Below are 23,757 nucleotides of genomic sequence, written 5' to 3'. Positions count from 1 at the left end.
TTTTCATCAGAAAGATAGATTAGAACCAGGCATAATAATATTAGGGCTGTTGTTGTTTGACAAATTGGAGGACCATGCTATTTCTGCAGTTCGAGTGAAATTCAAATTAAAAAATTTTCTCAAGAGCGCTCAGAAACCTGTTTGCCTATGGAAAAATTTATTATCTCTCTTCTCGAGGTCTCCACTTTACCTTTATTCCACAAAAACAAGATTTCTTTCTTCCTTGTAAAGTCAAATTTTTCCAAACAATCGAAGATCATAAGATCATGTTACACAAAATATCTGAAAATTTGATTTTCCCAGTTCTTGTCTTATCATATCTCGCTCTCTAACTCCTCATCATTTGTCCTCATCATTTATTTGAATAACTCTGCTTATTCTTGGTTACTCCTGGATTTTTCTTTTATTTGAAAATATTATTATTTATCTTAGAGCTCACATTATATTTCTACAATGGTAATTGATATACTCTGCACTTTACAATGAAGCAAGTTTAGCTACTGTTTATCTCTGCTCCTTCAAGGTAGAAAACAACTTCGAATTTTTATTAACTTTCCACGGACTAATTCAGTCATTTTTCGTAATAGAATATGACTTCATTGAAATAATTCGTTTTAACATCAAAATTGGTATCAATATCTACCTTTCGTCATAATCATATTTGTGTTATATGTTGTTTATGTGTTATTCAGGAATGTAGAAGAATTATCTGAAAACTTCAAATACCAAATGTAATAGACCATCACAATTTCCAAAAAACGATACCATGCAGAATTCAATGCCCAAATTTTTTCATTCATAAGTATAATCTAAGTTTCAAAAATGACTGTGATGTCATTACCTTACCCATCCTCCCAACCTCGTTCCAAAATATAAATGATATTTGTGCAGCATTTGTTTTCACTCGATTTTGAGAAGCTACTGTCAAAAAACTTGAGAAATATAAAATGAATCAAAATTGACTTCCCGAATTATGAAAAAATTCGACAAAAGTTATAATAGGCAAATCTTATGTCTATAGAAATGAACTGATTGAGAGAAATAAAAAAATAGTCTGTGAAAAAGCCAACCAATCTTGTCGCCAAAAAGTTGAGAAATTCTTTCAGTAATCCCAAAAAATTACGATACGATTATAAAATGACTTCATCGTTTTTGTTTGTATCCTAGAATGCAATTCATTTATAATTTACTACAAATTTCCTTAAGGATTCGGCCAAGTTGCATTATCAAAACAAAGGAGACTTTGTTGAATGTCGAGCAAAGCCCTCAGCCAGATAACATCTGAATATGGAATTAACGTTGGAAAGTAGTGCTCCTACCAGAAATCGATCCCGTCAAAGCTGAGGTTATAAAATATGAACTTGATCAAGTTACGATTATGCTTCAGAGGATTCAGAGTATATTAAATAATTGGAACCTGTCGCTTTGAGTCTCTATTCGCTGTGAACTAAGCTCTCTTGCAAATTCGAGTACAAGTATATATAGGTGAAATCTCCTTGAGGATATCCAGGAACAAAATGAAACGAAACTAATCCGGTTTCTGTATTTCTGAGTAAATATTTTCTGCTGGTATTCCAGAGAAATTACACAAAGATTTTAGGAACGAAATGGTGAAATTTGAAAAGCATACTTCATGTTTCCTTTGAAGTTAATATCCTCCATTTCATTTCAAAATGTTTCCCTACGTATATTCAAATATATATATTATCCATAAAAGAACATAATGCGAGAGAAAAGTGCTCGAGAACACTAGCGAATATTTTGGTAACGTAAATAATCATGTAGATACTTTGAAATGTTACCAAAACAAGGTACTTCTCCAAATGAAGAATTAATAATATCATTAGTCGAATCATTAAAAGTTTCTATGTGCTAGTAATTGCATTCTGTTTCATTATCATGATGAAATTCGTCTGATTTAACGTATTTAATTAGTTTCAAAAACTACTAGAAACTACTTTTCTATGTATCTATTCTATGGGTTTCCTTCAACAAATCATTCAAATCTGAAACTAACTAATAGGTACACTTCATTGTATGATTTTCATTATAAAGGGTGTTACAAAATCCGCGACACATATTTCGCTATACAATAGCTTTCTCGAGCGTAAAATTTAGATTTATTTTACGCTCGAGAAAGTTATTGTATAGCGAAGCACGTGTCGCGGTTTTTGTAAAACCCTTTATAGTGAAAATCATACAATAAAGTGTTTTACTTAGTTTCAATATGGATTTTAAACATCAGTTTTAGTCTAAATCCATATTCAAAACCAGTTATTTTACCAAAAAATTACCATTTTTCAAAGATTTTAACATAGATTTATGTAAAGTTCTTCATAACAAATGAATCAGTTCATTAAAATATTGAAAAGTAACTGTCTGAGGTTTACAAATAATAAAAAAGCGGATTATAAATATCCACAAGTATCCCTCTGAGCGGTGCGATATCGCAATTTGCAACAGCCTAGTGTAAAGTTGTTTTTATGCAGATCACATTGCTATGACAACTGTTGATTTCAATGGTTTGAACCGAAAAAATATATCGTGGCGCTCTTTTTGCCAAAATATACGAAAAAGGTAAAATAAACCCTTAGTCCAATTTTTTGGTGGAAACAGATTCGACAGTCATCAGTACACAAGTGAAAAGTATGCTTTCTGCAGCTATCAATCATAATAGTTACTTCAAAATCTACTATTTCTGCAACATTAGAGTATTTAAGTCTGATACTTGTGATGCACCGTTTGGAATCTTTGGTGAAGTAATGAATATTACTGAAGTAACCAAACCGTTATTTTCAACACTTCGACACGTGTTTCAATAACCAGGCGATCATCTTCAAGAGGAAGATGAGTTCAATCTTTCTCTTCAATCACCAAGTGATCATCTTCAAGAGGAAGTGTTAAAAATAACGGCTGAACTCTACGAGATAGATCAAAATAATGTGCTACAGTATTATACACCTTGAAAAGGTCTACAAAAAAGTCAACGATGGTATATGTCTATCTCTGAGGGATAACCCACAATGACCATTTTTCGTTAATAGCTTATTTAGGAAACGTGTTTAAGCAATACAGCAGTTAAGTACCTTATACATGGCTTGGGATGTGGAAGTTGATCAAACAGGCCATCGGATGCCTGATGCTTCCACATAGCCCCGCTGGATATGGGAATGATAGAATCACTTGTGGTTCTGTTATTTCCTAACTGAATGGCATCCCAAAGATGGCTTAATCATAAGGTGTGTTTATCCATGCCAAGAGAATAAATGACACTGAGCTTATCAGCTGTCTCTACGGAACTTTCGAGATACCGGGCGCCCTCTCGTCGTAGCATCGCCTTGTTACGGTAATGCGGGGCTCTGCCGTGATTGACCTTCTTTCCCTAGCTACTCGTGGGACTTTTATGGACAGACTAAACTTAAAATTTTTTTCTGACGCTGAGTCTACAGAGGAGATGGATGTCGAGCTTACGACTCCAACTGACCTCCCTGTAAATTTAGATCAGGAGCGAGAGCTTCTCAAGTCTGCAACTCCTGATCCAATAACTGAACCTAAAAAAAGAGGTTTGGTGGTGCCGCAAGGAAACGACTGAGTCGTCTCCTCAAGAGCGGGGTACCTTATGAAACCGCCTTGCACCAAATTTTTGACCTGCGTACGCAGAATTTGTCTCAGGTGGAGAAACAATATCCTCATGCATGTAATTCAAATGAATATTTTCTGAGATGTTACATATTCAAAATGCAGGAACTTAGCGACTGCGGCGGTACCGGCCAGGGAGCTGGCGTCGCATCCTCATAAATAGCGCGTCAAAGACCGTGCTTCGCTCTATAGCATTGCACCCGTGCCGAGCCGGGGCGGGTTGCTAGCAACTCACTAAGTTAAAGACTGAGCATATTTATTAAAAGTAATTTGAATCGAGAAAACATAAATAAGTGTTTTCCTTTTTTGCCAGTCAGTATACTTTGATGATAACGAAAGGGAACAAACGTTCTTACAACAAAAAAATCGATGAACATTTAAACACTCGAATATCAAATGTTTAGCAAACTACCATTCACAAAAAAGTATTCATCTAATAATACAAACAGAAATCATTCAATAAAAACTTCGATAAACTAAAATCAGGAGGATTTATTTGCAAATAAGCGAAGGCAAAAGCCGATGCTTTGATTATAGATACTGCAATAGAGTTTGCAAAACAAGACGATAAAACTGAATGAGAACCCAAACATCTCAAGCAACCTCAATAATGTTGAACATCAAAAATATAAGTCTTCATTCTATAGTGACTTTCACTGAAAATTCTACCAAGTTCGAAAGCATCTCCATAAAAAACACTGGTCGTTTTTTTCATTCATCAAATGAATAAACTACTATAAATTGGTTATTCTTTTTTAGTTTTAATCTTACAATAATGGTGAAGTTTCGAGAAGTAATATTCCATTCCCGAAACCATTGAAGTATCGATCAGACTGTTTATTAACTGATTCTGTTTTCAATTAGCAACAAGCCGCAATCATGGCAGCAGCAACAGCACAAGGAACGTACATTAATCCCATGGCAGCGATAGCAACGCAGCTACCACACGCTGCAATGAATGGTATGGCGAATTCTGCACTTCCCCCATCATCAGGTAAGATTTGTTCCACTTCGTTGAAATGTTTCTGCTTATCTTGTCTTCCAGATTTCACATCACTCCATATCAGACAGTCTTATGTGTAATTCCAAATCAATCCTCCATACTCGTTTTTATAGTATTGGAAAGTAAACTTTCTAAAGACTTTCAACTAGTTGTGATCAGTTTTGCGCATAAATGTCGTACTATAAGATATACAGAGAAAATTTCTGTAGAAGCTTTTCCTCCAGCACCAGTTTCGTAATGTTTGCTTTTGCTCAAGCATAAGAGACACTGAAGCTCCAAAAACACGTCATCATATACTATTGCTAACGTACACTCTGTCACAATCTTAACCCTGATTTATGGTTGACAAAAATCCCCTACTTCCACAACCTATCTAAGTCTAACACTCGGCCTATCCTGGTAAAATTAAGTGATTACAATAAATGAAACAATTGCTTCACGAAATAAATCAACGTGACTAAAAAGAAACAACATCAATCGATTGAAATAAAATCGTTTCTGAATCGCTTTGAAAGACGCCTGTCCTTCTTGGTCTATGATTTCCACAGGTACCTTCTCCGGCTGTTATTTCTTCTTTGGATATTTCTTTTTTATCATATTCTATTCTCTCTTCGTCACTCTTGTCTGTGTCATTCATTATTTATTTACTACTTACGTTTTCGTCATAATGTTCGGCTGTATTTCCAAACTTAGTATTACTCCATCAATTGTTTTTGATATATCGATTGTCATCCCAAACACTTGTGCTAGAAATATATTTGAATTGATGGAACTAGTGCAATTAATTATATTGTACAGTATTTTCATTTCCAGAAATGAGGAAATGTATATATTGAAAGTTTGTTTTCATGTGAATATGTTCCTCGATTCAAGATTTGTGGGGATTCTGTTCATAAAAACCGCTTCCGTAATAGCCCAATGAAATGATAATATTATTCATTATCAAAAATATTGTATCTAATGAAATGAAAACGAAGAAAAAAATGAAGGTTATGCAGTTTCTTCAGAAATTTACAGCAATTGATTGAACTTCTTTCACCGAATAATTGCACATAAATAAGACTTGATGTTAACATTAATATTTTTGAAACGTAATTATCATTTTTAGAACACAAAAATTTCGAGACATTTCACAGATAACATAAAATAATAAAATACATCCTACATACATACCTATACCGTGTGACACAGACTTATGGTACACCCCCCTTTTTTTCTTTATTCTTGCACCTATTTTTACGGAACTATCAATACTGATTATGCTTACAAAGAGGCACTTTTTGACGTAATGTGAGATTTTTTTCAACTTCCGGTTTTTCCGGATATATTATCAACGTTTAATTTCCAAATAGAACACTCTGAATATTATTACATTTTTGAAATCTACACAATTTTCTAAATGCAATGATACCCCATACTTGATATTTTAAGTGTTAAGACGCTCGGTTTATTTTTTTATCTAGAGGGTCATGTGACCCCAACGGGGTTAAGTAGGATGATCTAGCAGGCCACCTAATAGGACCATGTGTTCCAATCCATTGCTCCTCAAATCGATCACGAAGGTACTCCGTCACTATCCTACTATAACGGGGAGGTGCTCCATCCTGCTGAAAAAACAGTCAATTTGCCAGATTAAGCGGTGAATCTTCTAAATATCCTTCAATTTCATTTCTGAGAAAACCTAGGTATTTATCACCACTCAAAGGACCATCAAATATTATGGGGCCAATTATCCTAACCCCTACTATTCCCAGCCAGACATTGAATCCAAAATGTTCTTGGAAATTTCCCTGCCGAAACAAATTCTGATTTTCTTGTGCCCAATATCGTGTATTCTGTCTATTAAAGAAACCAAGATTGGTGAATCTTGACTCATCTAAGAATACAGTTGTTTTCAAAAACTCATTATTGGGCTGCACATTATTGTGTAGAACCCATCTGCAATATTCCACCCTTCTTACGCTATCGGCGTCATACAGATGTTGATGAAGTTGATATTTTAAAAATCGATGTTTTTTTACAATTCTTCTTACACTTTCACGACTGATATCCAACTCAAAAGCCAGCTGCCAGCTGCCTAAGAGATACTGTTTTATCGATTTCCAATCTCATGAGGACATTCATTTCCATTTCTTCAGATATAATAAAAATTTTCAATACCCTCATTATGATCAGGCTAACGTCTGAACTCCTATTCAAGACGATTGAAATAATTTCTAGCCGGACATTGTCGTGCGGGATATCGCTCCGAGTATAACCGGTGAGCCGCAACTGCATTTTGCCGACATTCCCCATAAATCAATAGCATATCTACTTTCTCGTTTCTGTTATACAGTTGTGGCATTTTTAACTTATTTCTGTTAGAAATCCGATTGACAACAATGTTTTCAGTACCTAACAAACAATGTCAGTTTATAGAAATGTCAAAAGTTGTTTGTAATTCATAGCCACCTCATTAACTTACCTTTATTAAATTGCAAAAATATTTAATAATTTTCATGGCTCTCTAGTTCGAAAAATAAACCGAGCGTCTTAACACTTAAAATATCGAGATTGGGGTATCATTGGATTCAGAAAATTGTGTAGATTTCAAAAATGTAATAATATACAGGGTGTTCTATTTGAAAATTAAACGTTGATAAGATTTTCGGAAAAACCAGGAGTTGAAAAAAATCTCAAATTACGTGCAAAAAGTTCCGTAAAAATAGGTGAAAGAATAAAGAAAAAAAGGGAGGTGTACTATAAGTCTGTGACACATGGTATATTCGTACAACAAGCTCAATAGATCAAAATATGTTTAACTCCATAATTCTATTTTTTTATTTTCAAGCAAATGCTTCGGTGTATAATAATTTAAAGTGAAATCCCGATACCACATGTCGAAGAATTTTATTATATTACTCAGCTTGCACGCCTAATGAATGACTTTTACAGGAAAATCTCTGATACCTTAGTTTTACAATAATGAAATTTTTGCAAGGTTTTCTTATTGATACAGTCGTTTTACTCGCTGATGATGTAACTTTCCGAAGATGATTAGCAGTTTTTGAGTTTATTCGCCACTAACAAACAAATATTTTGCTTCATATTTATTAGTTTAGAATATTCAGTCGATCATTTGCTTATCAAAATTTTATAAAATCATTTCAAGTCATTAAATTTGGTACATTCGTGATATATTTTTTATTAAGAGTTAATTTCCATACTGACGAAAATGTATATTCTCTACATATAAATTATGGTTCATGCGTAATGTTCTCAAATCTGATTTTAATTTGATTAAAACCGTATATATTCTTGACATTCATGGTTTTTTGTCTTCTGAAATCAAAAAACTTTTTTGCATGATGAAATATGTTGAACAAATTACTTAATGTTTACAGAAATGTTGCTGCGTTTGGATAATATTTAGATGGGCATTCATCTAACTTGCCAGTAACAATTCTGATCATTAATTTCGCCTTTATACTTCAGAAAACAAAAAAATATATTTCATATTAAATATACTCCTTTCGGATGACTTTTTTTTCGCTTACATTGCAAACTCTGGCTGGATGTACTACAGTATTATACACCTTGAAAATGTCTATGAAAAGTCCGAGAAATAATGGGTTATTTACGAAGCGATTTTAAGCAATACAGCATTAATCCTTATCCAATTAAGTACCTTAAATACATTGTGCATTTAATATAGATCAACAAGGCCTTTCACAGCGTATAATTCGAATGAATATTTTCGAAGAGTTAGGGACACAGCGGTTGCGATTAGGAGCGATCGCACGCATTTATATGTATATTTAGTATCAACATTGCTCCCGTGCAGAGCCGGGGCGGTTCGCTAGTTTATTATAAATCAACAGAATTATAGCAATAGTTGGTTGATGATACGAGTAGACATTTGTTCAATATTAAAGAAAGTCTTCATCTGCACATGTTTCTCATAAGTGAAGTTTTTTCATATTCATTTGTCGGAAAATCAACTCACACTAAGATAGTAATAATAATAATAATAATGTTTATTTTCGAAAATAGAAAAAGACAGATAGAAAAACAGGTTGTCATAGTCAGATATTTGTCCTATTTATGTGATTTGGAGTGTAACTGTTTATTGTAGAAACTGTAGGTTTTTAATGTTATTAAATATGTTTCTATCTGTAGTGTCCATCCATTGTTTTACATGGCATTTAACATGTTTTACATGGTATTTTAACATTTGATAGATTTGAGATTTTCTGGCAGTAAATTGTATATTCTTGATGCAAGATATTGTGCTGAGCGTTGACCGGCTGTTTTTTTCGCAGGTTGGAACTTTCATGTTTTCATTTTTTATTCGAGTTTTTCATATTGGTGGTCGATGGGTGTTAACTTGATTTTATTTTTACAGATATACATTAGAATTCGTTGACAAAATATTTCTCTTGTATCAAAAAAAATGGTCTCTAAAAATAGCTTGTTACTGGACTGTCTTATGTATCAACAATGGTTTCTGGTTCAGCAGTCCAAATCTCATCCTCATTAGTCGTAGAGGGCAGCTGGAGAACTGAAGAACCACTAACATTTAATGTTCTTCTTCAAAATTATTCTCAGGATCCATTTCTGTATGATACTCAAATTATGTATCTGTTACACCTCCCCAACCAAAGATTCCGTAAAAAATTTCACAAGTGCATAGTACAGTTTTTTTAAGTTTTTCATATCCAAAAATTCCACTAAGTACTTGAATTTTGTGAGTAGACCTCTCAATTCAGCCACAATATATAGCAATAATAGCAACAATATATGCAGTTTAGAGATTATTTCTATTTCAGATGTATCATCTGGGATTGCAATCACGGCCATCTTCCCTTTATAATTTCATATGTTATTACTACTGTTATAATTTTGAACGGCTTTGGCTGTAGCTTGTAACAATTTGTTTTTTGTCAGTATTCATGTTTTTAGATGTACCTTCAGGCAATGGCCAACCCGTGAACGGCACAATACCAAGTCTACCCTCCCCCACAATGCCAACATTCAACATGGCGGCACAAACTCCAAATGGCCAACCAGGCGGTCAGGAGCAAGTTTACACGAATGGGATTCCTCCACAGACTTATCAAGCACGTAAGTATTAGTGTATCTAATATGTCCAAACTTTTCAAGTCCGGGTTTGTTGACCGTGGTCTGCATTTTTTTATGTCTGATGTTTCGTCTTCTGCCGCGGTAGATATCATCAAAGGTTATGAAGCAACAGACAGTGCTCTCATGTAAGAACAACCAAACCACTTTGTCTGTTGTTTCATCGCCTTTAGTAATATCTACCGCAGTAGTAGACAAAATGTCAGGCATAAAAACCACATTTGACTCTCAGGATCCACCATTAGAATGGTCATTCATTAATTTATAAAGATTTTTTTATAATATCGGGGAAGTTTGAAAACGCCACAGTACAAAAGTACTTTGAGAAATAAGAAAACGAGGTGTTTCTCTTCCACATTATCAGTTATCTCATGTGTAACATATTTCATTTGATTTTTTTGGTATTTCAGATGCGCTTCATCTGTCCATCCCAGCACAAGGTTTGCCGAACGGAGAAGCGACGATTCAACACACTGCATATCCAGGAATGCAGCCTGCATATCCAGGTGTCGGTACGTATATTTATTCCTGTTCTTATTGTGTACTAATATTTTAGAGGAACGTATGTGTAAAGGGTGTACATATATATATGTTTAGCCTGTTTCTCACTAAGTGTTTTGATGTTTCAAGAAATTTTATGTTAGATGTTGTTGCTTCATCCCCTATCTTTGTGTCAATTTTTGATGTTGACCGTTAATAAGTGATAATTCTACACTGGGTTATTTTCGTATATTTCAACAACGCTAGCCGAAATCAAAATAAGTAAAATGACTAAGCCGAGGAGAAATACACACTTATCAATAAAAAAAAGGGAAACATTGGCCTCTCCCAAAGTTTCTACACAGTAAGATGTGGTAAATGCCTAGTGAAAAATAATTAATACCACTATGGACATTGATTTTTATCTAACAGACATTTGTGAAAGTTTCCTCACAGAAAAAATTCTGATCACTTACAGACCGGTTTCGGAGTATCGCCCCTCTTCAATGCAGGATAGATTAATTTCATCGAAACTTGAACAAATGTCTGTCGATATAATTCAATATCCGTCATTGTATTAGCCAGTAGAGTAATTTGCGACAGGCTTTTGCCAGATCTTTTTGTTGGAACAACAAGGAGAATGTTTCGAATTTCATCAATTTTAAATATTCATTTTCCCAAAAAATATTACGCTGCCTTGAAGGATGTTGCACTATTCTTTTGATGATATATTTTATTAGGAAAACCAGATGATATTAAATCTTGCTATACTAACTACCCTCCTGAAGCTTTCTCATTTTGATTGGAAATATTTGAAATATGTCACACACATTGCTAATTACTGTGAAAAATAAAAATCCAAAGTTGAATTGAAAAACAGCTTTAGCTCACATTTCGCCGTTTCATCATAAGTTTTTCTTCAATTAATGTGAATACAGATAAGATTTTCTATATCCTTTGTGAAGAATAAAGTCGATTATCATTATTATTGAATATTAAACGAAATAAAATCGATTATACTATAAATACCCATAGACGTCAATGAAAATTTGTGACGTAAGAAATGAACGTAGGTGGATAATGAATATTTTCAATAAAGGCATTTCATTAACATATGCCTCAACGAGTTTTCATCCAAGTTTTTAACAAAATGTTCAATAAATTCTGCGAGTTGGTTGTCGATAAATGTATACGAATACAGCCGCATGAGGAATCTTTTAATCCAAAAACGATGTATTCGTGATACACCACCACACAGCCTTGTTTCGACTTGCCATCAATGGTGCTAGGATGAATCATGGGCATTGTTAGACTCATTTATCTTTGTAGGGATCAAGCCTAATTATACAGTACTTTTCTTTAATGCCCCCGCCCTTATATTTTTTGAACGGGCCTACTCAAAAAATTTAAATTTGGGATAATGAAATTAATGCATGAAATTGGCAGATGAAACTCTCAAGATGGCGACTGGACGCCATCTGGGAAAAAAATTAAATGGAAAGGGGGTCTTGTGACACATCTTTTTGAAGCTCCTGACGAATGCTTCACAACTCTAGAATATAATGTCAATATCTTCAACTACTACAAAATGGCTGAACTTTTAATAGTTGCCTGAATACATTGACATTTAACTACATAATATGAGGTAATAAGCTTGAGGTCAGTTCAGAAGATGCTCGAAATGGCTGCCTTGAACTTCTTGACATATGAACAGTCTATCCGATATTTCACGCCGAACATTGTCGAACACAGTTACGTCAATATCTCTAAACATATTTATTATTCTCTGCCATATATCCAATATTGAAGAAGGTTCAGTTTCACACACCTTTTGCTTCAAATAGCCCAATAAAAGAAGTTCAAAGGTGTCGACGGCCAATCCAACGACCGGGAAAAGTAGTATCCAAATAGTTTCTTACTTGTTTGGAGTAATGTGGTGGTGCTCCATCTTGTTGGAATACGATATCCATATCGAATTCATTAGGATTCGCTTCGACGATTTCAGTGATGAGAGGGTCAACAGTAGTTTCCAGCATACTCAAATACAGTTCTCCTTTTGAATTTTGATCAATAAATAGAGGTCCTACAATAAGGTTTCCCAGTCCCAAACATTCGTTGTGGAACGAATGTTTGAAATACAAACTGAGTAGAGAAAGTATCTTCTGTATAATTCAGTGTTCATATAGAAGTATTTGTTTCGAAAGAATTTTTTCTCTTTCGTGTAATTCGATGTTTATATGAAAGTAGCTGTTTCAGGAGGACTTTCTTTCAGTTTGTGTCTGAAAGTTACTTTTTTCATGACCTACAAATCCATGTATAGAGTTACTTATTTTAAAATTGATTCCTTCCTTTCCTTGGAAGATTCCCTCATCCTTGTTTTTTGTATCAAGATGGAGTAGTAGAAAGCCAAAATCTTTTTTCCAAAAATTAATCACTCCTAAAAATATAACCTCTTCAGTTCATATTCATTGTCGTACTGACATTTTTTGTCATTTTCATAAACAAAGAATAACTTAACAAAACCAAATGAGAATATTCTATCTGAAAAATGATGTTCATTGTCATACAGACATATTTTGTCGTTTTCATAAATAAATAATAACTTAACAAACCTTATCGGGTTGTTGGAATTGTCATATGGCAGATTAAAAGGAATATTGCAAGAAATATCGATATTAATGTGTTTGTCTTCAGGAAATTATTAAACTTTCCGCCATTTTGTAATAGGTGAAGATATTGACTTCATATTCTAGGGTTATGGAGTATTCTTCAGGAGCTTCAAAATTATGTTATACAAGACCCCCTCTCCATTCAATTTTTTTTTCTCATATGGCACTTAGTCGCTATCTTGAGAGTTTCATCTGTCAATTTCACTTCAAAATAAAGTATCCATGCATTAATTTCATTATTAAATGTATGTATACATGAACATATTCGACGATCTGGATTCGCAACACACCGCGGTGGAGACACTTGTTTCTCTTGGATAAGCAAAGTTCGAGTTTTTTGTCGATCTCATAGATGGCATCTTCATAGGGACGGATATCCATTCTCACTTTTAATGACTTGATCAAACGAACTTTTTTTTTAATTTTTACCATTCAGAATCTTAACAGTTTGTAATTTAAAATATGTCAGCGACGTTTGAAAATGGTCGGAAAATTGTGTGCGATGGCTTCATTTTTTGCAAATATTTTAAAAACTGTATAGTATTGGGAAATTAACAAATATCTTTGAAGAGGAGTAAATTTCAAAAAAAAAATGTCCCACCTCTCGAAACTCAATCTCTATTATTTATAATTCTAATTTAACCCCGAAAATAGGCCTCCGCGGGTGAATTTGGAGATGCGACACCTAAAACGTAGAAATCATATTAAATATTAAAATAAAAGGTTGATAATAAACTATTGAATCATTATCAATCGTTTGTCGCCAATTTTTTTTTTTAGTTGAATTCCATATTTTCGAAATATCCAATGTCATCTCTATCGTTAATCGACTCTTGTTTTTTAAGTTCTATGGCTACCTGTTTGATTTAATCAAAACTTGATTTCATGTTCCCTCTACAGGTGGTGTTGAAAAAGGACGGTATAATATTTGATAAAAGAACATGGAGAAAAAAACGTGAAACTTCCTTTCGTCAAAAGTGTTACTGACAATCATGTAACTGAGTTGTTAGATCCACATTAAGATTGTTATATCAAAGTATTTGCCGTTCTTTCAGCAGTTGATAGCAAAATTTTATATTTTATTATCTGTTTTCATCTGAATTCCAGATTAAAAATCTCAAAAAACAATATCTGGTGGATTACAAGAAGGAAACTGAACCTCTGTATAGCTCTCTAATTCTCAACAGCGGAACAATTGTAATATTACAAAAAGTAATTTTCATTAGATTTAATTTCAGATGTTCATGTTGAAGAATAGTGCTTCATTATTTCAAGTACAGAATTTTACCATAAATGAACGAATCTTAATTACAAAAGCTAAACCAAATTTACGTTCATATCACTCTGTGAAACTGAGTGATATATACGGGACTATTCAAATAAATTCAAATATATGCATGAGGATCTCGTAAACGGTATGAGATAGAGGGTATGTAAAATTGTGGTACTATTGGATGATATTGAGAATTTTACTCTGCTTTTTTATGGTTTCAAATACTATTTTTTGTTTTATCTTTTCTATGCAGGAATATTTGAGATATGGTTACATTATGCCTTATCAATATGCATTGGGCATCAGAATATAATCGTAGACTTTTCAAACGAGTTTTATATACCCTAAACTATTTGTATTTTCAATACAATCCTGTATTTTTGTTCGATAATGTTCATATATTATCGTAAAATTCAGGTTTCTTTGTCATTTTCGATGATAATTCGATAGTCATGTTATAAATTATTATTACTGCCCTGATATTCATCGAAAGAAATCAATTCTCACTGGTACCTGTTCCCCTCCATAGAACTTCCAGCCACCATTTCTACTCCTGCTTTGTTAGATACGAAGTCATTCAGCAATAAAAAATACGAGATATGGTTTGAGAAAAATGAACTGGAACACATTTTCAATTTTGAAGTTACTGGAGAAAAACATTGGATATGTGCTTTTGCTGGCATATATAATTTTAATGAGTTTTCCGGATTACATTCAAAATTTCTCAGAAACTTAAACACTTAAATACCAGTAGTGGTTTTCAATAGAGTAAGAATTCCTTATATTGAAACTATTATCAGGGACGTAGTAAATAACGACGATACCTATTTAATTATCTCATACGGTTAAACTAAACTCGATATTCGACAAAAGTTTTAGGAAGATCATTACCAACTATAAAACTACTATGAAAAGTACAAGTCAGTAGGTATGTATAATTCTAAATAGTCTAAATCATACGACAACCTTCATAAAATTTCATATCATATTTTGATAGTCCAATGGAAGTTACAACACAAAGTTTAAACCGATTTTCAATATCGCTTTGATTCAAAAAAATACGTCAAAAATTATAATTTCAAAATTTGGGGTGTTTCCGTATTTCTCCGGTGTCAATTTTTCATTCGATAGTAATCGAAAACGGTCAACTTTGCCACAATGGGGAATGTTCCTCCTGACGAAATTCAAGTAATTTTCATAGAAGAGCTCTAAAACAATGCATTTTGAACTTATCATTTCAACCTTTTTCTTTAAAAAATTATTTGAATACTTAAAAAAGAGGAATGAAATAATGCATTCAACATTTAAAGGGATTCGTTTCTATTCCACCATTTGGCAGCATCGGTTATAGCTAATAAAGGGCAATGAATCTGTTACCTGTATGAGACAAACAGAGATGACATATTTCAGAGGCGTGGTGTTCTATTTACTTATGTTTCGAGTTCCGAGATATTCTGTGATATATGACATTTTGTGCACCTAACCTATCTTCCTCTATGTAAATAAATAACAAAACAACTGTTGTTTATGTGGCTTGTGGAGTTGGTATTGAACTATAATTTATATTTTGCCTTAATTGTTGATTTATAAAGATAATTTTTCTTTTTTGAAGTAGAATATCTAGGTACGTATAAATTATTTCAACTTCATATAGGCGCTGTTGCCAATATGTGAATTAGAAACAAATCCCTTTAAGAATCAAAACCCAACATTTGAAACATCAATTTGAATACTTTTCGAAATTAATTTGAAAAACTCATGAATCAAACCCAACTTTATTTTGTTCAAACTTGCATTTCCTGTAATAACCCTATTTGAGGAATATTCCCCATTCAACCTACTCTCTATCTCTCACCGTACACACCGTTCACATGCATACACTCGAATTTCAATTCTTCTCTCAGTATACTGAATGTTTAATAAGATACGATAAACATTACTACGTTTTGATGAACCAAAATAGCTTTCAGTTTCTTCTGAAATACGTAGGTATTATTGTTTCACCACAATTCCCAATCGAACTTAAGACGGATTGATGTCATTTTCAGGATTAATAGATAATAAAAATGCACCGTTCTCCTAATGTTTCACGCAAAGAGTCGCGCATTATTACAATCACCTAGATATTCCAAATACTAGTAGGATAAAAATGTGCATACCAAACAGTGGTGACTAATCGGAAAAGATACTTTTAAAACGGTTACTTCCAGTTCCTCCTTTCATTTCTCACCATTGTTGGATCAATTTTCAAGTTAACTGAACTTCAATCGAACTGGAGCGATAATGGGCTATCCGAAAAATTATTCATTTTCAAATTGTTTGGTTAACTTGTCAATCCAAGCATGTTGATATTGCATTGGCGGAAAAGTATAGGTGTCATTTGTTTATATTTGTCGGCAGCTTACCCCGCCGTTTATGGTCAATTCCCACAGGCTATACCACAACCAATGTCTGCAGTTGCTCCAGCACAAAGAGAAGGTAAGAGACATCGAAAAAATAAAACATCTACAGTTACCGAAGAATTACCATCATTATGAACGATCTGCAACATTTCTTATAGTTCACTTTTCGTGTAACCAATTTTGTTTCACTCAAAGTCATTGACAGTATTCACTTTCTAGTTCGATAAAAATATTTTAAAACAGTTATATGAACTGAAAAAATATCCTAGTTCCCACTTCGAAGAATTAATACTCGTAAATTCGATCATGCAGATGCTGATAGTGTGTCGTTGGATAAGTTAAAACAGTTTTTCAATCTACAGGAAAGACACTGAATATCAAAAAGTAGAATTTTCCGAAAATAAGCCCCCGAAAACCTTAAAGTGAGTAATATAGAAAGCAAATGTACTCATAAACTACAAACTCGTAGAGGGGCAAATTGGCAATTTCCATGTCATTTCATTTCATACTATCATGAAAATAATTTTACAGTTCCAAGCTAACTTTTGAAATATTAGAAATCAACTGTATCTCGGAATTTTTGTAATTTCATTTATGTTTCATGAAGCTGCTGTATCTGTATCTTCTGATAGGAATTGCTTTTGATACTAACACCAGTGTTTTCGATATCAATTGTAAAAGCATTATGCATTTCAAGATAATTTTTCAATTTTTATAAAATCTGGATGGGCTTTTCCATCTACTACTCTAATTAGATTCACTAAATATCACATGGCAGTGCCATTTTTCAAGTTACTTCAACTTAAGTTCTACTGAAAGATTCATGAATATCCTAGCACTTCTCTATGCAAAATCGTTTAATTTATAATATAACAAGCCACCATTTCATACGATTATGGAAAGGATTGAGTTTGCTGATTTCAGTCGAGAGTGCAGGTCGTCCAAAATAAAGTTTGGAAAAACTCTTGGATCACAGATTCGCATGAAAACATACCGATTGAACAATCTAAGACGTTATACACTTATGGAAATATTGTCAATATTTCCCACCAAAAAAATGTAATACTTTTTGATGACTAGAAACTACTAAGGAGAGGCCTCATATGCTAAAATGCTGCTCATGTTTCTTATGTGAATTTTAATCGCCCAGATAATTCGGCTCGGAAAAATCTCCAGGGTTCAGAAAGGCAAGAAAAGTTTATTCGAGAAAATATTCACAAATGAATGACAAAAACTCCAAGAAATGAAATCTATATAAAATAAAATCAATATATACGACCCGAATTTTCACAGGAAGAACCAGATTCAAATAATATTGTAGAAGATAGAAACCTGGCATGACAAAAATTATAAAATTCGCATGGTATTGGATTAGTTTTCCTGCCATTCCTCAGTAGGCTTCAAGCTCACCTTGCTCAAAGGACTCATTACAATTAATGAAATATTACGCACCACTCTCATCCAATGTGGCTTGAAATGGAACAAATGTGTTCATCGCATAAAAATATTTTCAACTACCGTAACTTTCTGTCAAATGATATCAACTTTGTGCTGGGTCGGGAACCTACAGCTCTCTAGATAGTGCGAATAAAACCCGCACTTGGTTGGTAATCGACCCTCAGGTTGGATAAGGGTATACTGTCGAAAATCATTTCGGAAATGAACTGCCTCAATTTTTGATTGTCTTACAAGCATATTTCATGTCTTCATAAATTATATAATTAATAGTCTCAAGTACTGCTGCAGAACTGTTTGCCTTGCAGCAGCCTTGTCTAGGACGATAATTCAAAGACCACCAATTTTGGATATTTCTAGCATATTCGACAAAAATTCGAGGGATTTTTTTAGAAATCCAGGATTGTGTAGAACTTTTATATTTAATACGTATTCCTATTATTTCTGTACTCATTTCATATCACTGTGCAGCTCAGGGAAAAAGAACGATAATATCTCCATATCATATATGCCTAGAAAGTGACTATTTTTTGTAACTTCAACCACGATGTTGCATATCGAAATGTTATTTGTTAAATGTTTAATATTGCATTGAATGTTTCCGCACTGGCTAGCCACGTTAAACGCCTATTTGTTATAGATGTTGTGTCATTGGTATAGGTATTTTCAATTTACAGTCGGATAAGAGTAGCCTGTTTGGATATATTTTAGCAGACAAGTGGACGAAACAGCAGCCTGCTGCCAAAATCAAAATAATTCAATGTGCTTCCATATATGAATTCATAAACTTTGGATTGAAATAAAATCTGTAATGGAAGAAAGAAATGTTATGGTCTGGGATATCACATACAGACGTTTCCCTTCATTTTTCGTTTTAAATGGAATATCTTCTGGAGATCAAAAAACCATTGAGAACACCATTTTTCACTTCTCTATCATCGTACAAAAATGTATGAAACTCCTGAAAATATTCCTTTTACAGTTTAATAATGATATAAGATCCAAGTTTCTGTGCCCTGTGTGATTGAGTATTTTTCGGGCGATGGTTTTGAAAGACCAGCAAAACATTCGTATCTAACTACCTTATAGGAAGCACCTCATATTTAATTCAATACCAATGATAAAATAAATGTTTAATTTCTTACATCTCAATACAGAATATAACTTTGGAATTATAAGTGGCAGGTTCAGAATTTCATTAATTTGCTTCAAGGAATAATGAAGGGTTTTGTTATCTTAGTAAACATTTTGTTCATTAAATATTTTCGCCAAATTTTCGTTCCACAATAAAATAATGTTTTCATTCGACTAATATCAATGAGTATTCAAAAAACACTTCACAGTGGGTTTTTCACTGAACAGTTTTAGAATAACGCAACACGTGTTTCGCCATACAATGGCTGCTTCGGGCGTGTCTTTAGACACGCTCGAAAAAATCAATGTTTAGAAAAACGTGTTGCTTTTTCGTAAAACTGGTTAGATACAATCTCAAAATAAAGTGTTTCTTGATTACGTTATGGATTTTCATCAAGTATCGGCCGTTTCCATCACATAACATCAATGAGTTTCTCTCTTTCCGAGCCCTATTCATAAACACTACATATATCCTTAGCCACAACCAACTTTTATTTGTTTATTTTCCATTCACCTAGATATTTATTTTATTTTAGCTTACCGTCTGATTGAGCATCCAGGCAAGTATTTCATTAAATTTCTGGAATACCTTGAATCAAAATTAACATTACTTTCTTCCAAAGTAACTAAAATGAATATCGCTTAGCGAATGAATGTTTACATTATAATGGAAATTTGACATTAAATATTGATACATATATTTTTTCCATCCACAGGTTGTTCAATATCCGGTCCTGAAGGTTGTAATCTATTCATATATCATTTACCTCAGGAGTTTGGGGACGCTGAGTTGATGCAGATGTTTCTGCCTTTTGGAAATGTCATCAGCTCCAAAGTTTTCATCGACCGTGCCACAAATCAGAGCAAATGCTTCGGTAAGTATTGAAGAATAGGTTTTTCTTTCGACTTTTCACAACACATTTTTGATCATCATTTGATTTTGAAGACTATTTGTTATACGTTCATTGAACGTTCTCCAATTGTTTCTCCCTGTGTTTTCCTTCGATGCAATTTTTCCAATTTCTCATTTATTATTGTAATGATATATGTTAGTAAGGAATAGTAATTAGTAAAAATAATCAAAACGAAATATTATTAACATTTATTTTTCAATGTTTTTCCATATAATTGAAGTTCAACATATTTTCAAACCCAAGAAACATACTGTTTCTCAGATTTAACGAATTCTAGTTGGATCCTTTTGTCTCCTAAAATTTGCAGGGCATATTTCAATATAATCTGTGAAATAAATTCAAAAAACCAAGTCTATTCAATAGAATTTGACGAGATGGAAAATTGTTTTTATAGATAATCGAGTTCAGCATCAAAAAATTGTATCTGTTCCAAATTTCCTTTCCATTATTTTATTATTGACAATAAATTATTTTTTACACATAAAATAAATAATTTATACCAAACAAAAATGTTCTGCATTTGAAAAATATTTGATAATCTGACTATCACTTTTTTGAAAAACAAGAGAACGAAAGAAATATACAGTCCGGTTAAAAGAGGAACGAAAACAGAATTATTGAAACAGAACTTCAAGTAATGATTTTTCACATATTTTTTACTTATTCAACACTTCCTCATTCAATTTCAGATATACAATCAATTAGGCTTGACAGGTTCGAAATTGGTCATTTGAAATTTTTCAAGTTGTAACTTCCGAAGTTCGAGTCTATCAACTGAAATCTATCAATGAATTTTTAAAATTTGTTAATTTTTCAAGTTTGTCGAAGAAATGAAAATCGGAACTCTTCCAAAACTTATTCGATCTTCATGATGTATAGCAGAGAATTTTATAATAAAAAATATAATAATTTTACTTCTAATTTAAACCTTTCAGAATTTATTGACTTTAGTGATGACTATATGAAATAATATTAGTGACTTCATGTACCTACAAGTGTAAGTAAATCGTTACAGGTTGATTTTTGTTTCCTACAGCAGATGAAGTGATATATCATTGAAATATTTGAATCTATGTATACAAGGGGGGTCTGAAAAGTTTCCGATTTCAACATGAAGATGGCTGCACTCGTAAATAAAAGCTAGTTAATTTAGTTGTTCATCTGTTGACAGTTACTCGCCAAAGTTTCAGACATTTTGGACGCGCAATTGTTAAGTGAGTTGATGTGAATGTTTTTATGAAAATGGACAAATCGAGTCATTAAACCCTACGCAATTCGAAGATGAGTTAGTGTCTATGTATGGTGATTCTGCAACATTTTGGGAAGCTGAATTCCAACGTGGCCGTAAGAGCTTGGCATACGATAAACGTTCGGGACGTCCAAAAACTGCAACTGCCCACGAGAACATAGCCAAAGTTCACCAACTAGTACTACACGACCGCCGTATTGAAGCATAGGTTATGAACATGCCAAAAGAAAGTGTTTGTTACATATTGAATCAACATTTAGGCATGAAAAAGCTGTCGCGTTGGGTGCCGCGTTTGCTCACGTTAGACATAAAACGTGTTGAGATAAACATTTCCAACGCTTCAATGGCGAAGTTTAGACGCAATAAATCTGAGTTTTGGCACCGATTAGTTACTGTACAGTTCAAAAAGGGGGAATTGGCTCCAAAAGAAACGCAAAAACTGTTTTTTTTGCTAGGAAAGTGATTGCAACTGTTTTTTGGGATAGCCATGGAGTTATTCCAATCGATTATCTTCAAGAAGGAAAAACCATTACAGGAGCATACTACACATCATTACTTGACAAGCTGACATTACTTGGCAGAACTTGCAAAAAAACGAACACATTTGCAGAAAAAGGAAATCTTGTTCACCAAGACAACGCACCAACAGCGGTTGCCATGGTGAAAATCCACGAATTACGGTTTAAACTGCTTGACCATCCGCCTTACTCGCCAGATATAGCCCCAAGCGACTTCTTTTTGTTCCTTCATCTAAAAATTGCGCTCGGAGGACAGAGATTTTCATCAAATGAAGAGGGAATGTTCCTCGTGAACAATTATTTTGCAGAGGAAAACGCCGAGTACTATTTGGAGGGGTTGCGGAGATGAGAGCATCACTGGGAGAAGTTTGTATAGTTAAAAAGAGACTATGTTAAAAAAAAATGAAAAAAATGTCTTTTATCTTCGTTGGGTGAGAAACTTTTTAGATCACTCTCGTAACAGTATATTTTTCAACTCAATTCTATAACTTATGAACTATCCTGTATTTATTCATTGCACTGGCAGCATATACCGAGTGTATTGAAGTTGCTTTTCCCCCATTGATTTAATATGTAGTAATTTCCATCCATAATAACTTAGTATAAATAATTTCAGGGTTTGTATCATTTGACAACCCGGCAAGTGCTCAAGCTGCAATCCAAGCGATGAACGGCTTCCAAATTGGGATGAAGCGTCTTAAAGTTCAACTGAAAAGGCCCAAGGATGCCAGCAGGCCCTACTAACCCTGGCCCTCAGAACTGTGGGTTCCCCAAATCAGGGTACTCATCCGCCACTAGTATACACTATATTATATAAACACTTAGTTTTACCTTGTAAACATACCTGGTAGTACTCCGAGCACAAAAGTTCCACTAATAAGCAAACAAAAATCGAAAAAAATGTGTTTTTTGGATATTTCGTCAAGTGACTATTGTACATATTTCAAATTAATCATTATCAATTGATCGAAACCAAATGGATTTGTCTCATATAAGTTGAAGGGAATTGGTTACCAAACTTCTTCAAAACGGTTCAGTCGTGATCTCTGGATGTTTACTCACTCATTTTTCTATCCGTCCACTGGCTTATGCAACAGTTCCAGGAAATCTCAAATTCGTCTGCTTTGAAATATCGATCATGTTAATAAAAATCATTATTGGTCCAATGTAAAGTCTATAAAAGTGTGTAACAATTCAATATTAATGTAACTCTTCTTTCCATACTCTTCGATACTCTCATGCGTAAAACTGAAAATTCGTTTCCTTTCATACACATTCATTATTCGGACTAAATATCTATTGAATGTCCAACAATTCTTTCGGTTCTGCCGAACTCTATAAACCTGATGTGGTCCCCAGCAGGGCCGGAAATTTTGTGTGTTGTTTGTGTTTTATTTTCGGGAAAGCAAATCATAAAATGAGCTTTTACTGACTTATAGAACAAGACTACCTTTTTATTACTTAGTACGAGTCAGCAAAATTTGTAAAAAAACGCTATTAGAATGGACATGCTCAATATTTTTTGTAAAATTTGCTTGTTTCCTCTAGATCTTGTTGTTTAAAAATACAGGTTATTATTCCTATTTCAGTACACTTCATATGTCTTCTATATTACTGGTAATTCAACACTAGCCTAGACGAGCTAAAATAGGATCGCTTCAATTAAAATATAAATAAGACCTTTTTATTGAAGGAATTCCAAAATCTAAATGTATTGTGGGAAGACCACTATATATTTTATTGTACCAATAACGATTGATATCAAGTGATTGAAAATTTTTGTACCGAGAAACCACCTTCTTCCATTTTCAATATTGGTAACCGTTTCATCAAATGACAAATAACATATCCCCATAAGAAAAACATTTCTTGAATTCGTTAATGCTTATGAGTGTAACTTATA

At 33.4% G+C, this 23,757-nt stretch overlaps 1 protein-coding gene across 2 annotated transcripts in view; it reads left to right on the top strand.

Moving 5' to 3' along the window:
- The window catches only part of bru3 (CUGBP Elav-like family member bruno 3), a 256,980-nt gene extending 233,522 nt beyond the window's left edge, over positions 1-23,458 (top strand). For both annotated transcript variants that reach the window (XM_023166239.2, XM_074169682.1), the window contains 6 exons: positions 4,504-4,633; positions 9,584-9,745; positions 10,171-10,272; positions 16,583-16,660; positions 19,890-20,048; positions 22,471-23,458. In XM_023166239.2, the coding sequence (XP_023022007.2) occupies positions 4,504-4,633; positions 9,584-9,745; positions 10,171-10,272; positions 16,583-16,660; positions 19,890-20,048; positions 22,471-22,598 (759 nt within the window). In that variant the 3' untranslated portion in view covers positions 22,599-23,458. The remainder of the gene's footprint in view (positions 1-4,503; positions 4,634-9,583; positions 9,746-10,170; positions 10,273-16,582; positions 16,661-19,889; positions 20,049-22,470) is intronic.
- Positions 23,459-23,757: the final 299 nt, after the last annotated feature.

Source organism: Leptinotarsa decemlineata, unplaced genomic scaffold, assembly GCF_025532065.1.
Source record: "Leptinotarsa decemlineata unplaced genomic scaffold, Ldec_3_MD MMD2_P_RNA_scaffold_5, whole genome shotgun sequence".
Lineage (NCBI taxonomy): Eukaryota > Metazoa > Arthropoda > Insecta > Coleoptera > Chrysomelidae > Leptinotarsa > Leptinotarsa decemlineata.
The sequence above is the reverse complement of the archived record's forward strand: the minus strand, read 5'-3'. Positions and strand labels throughout refer to the sequence as shown.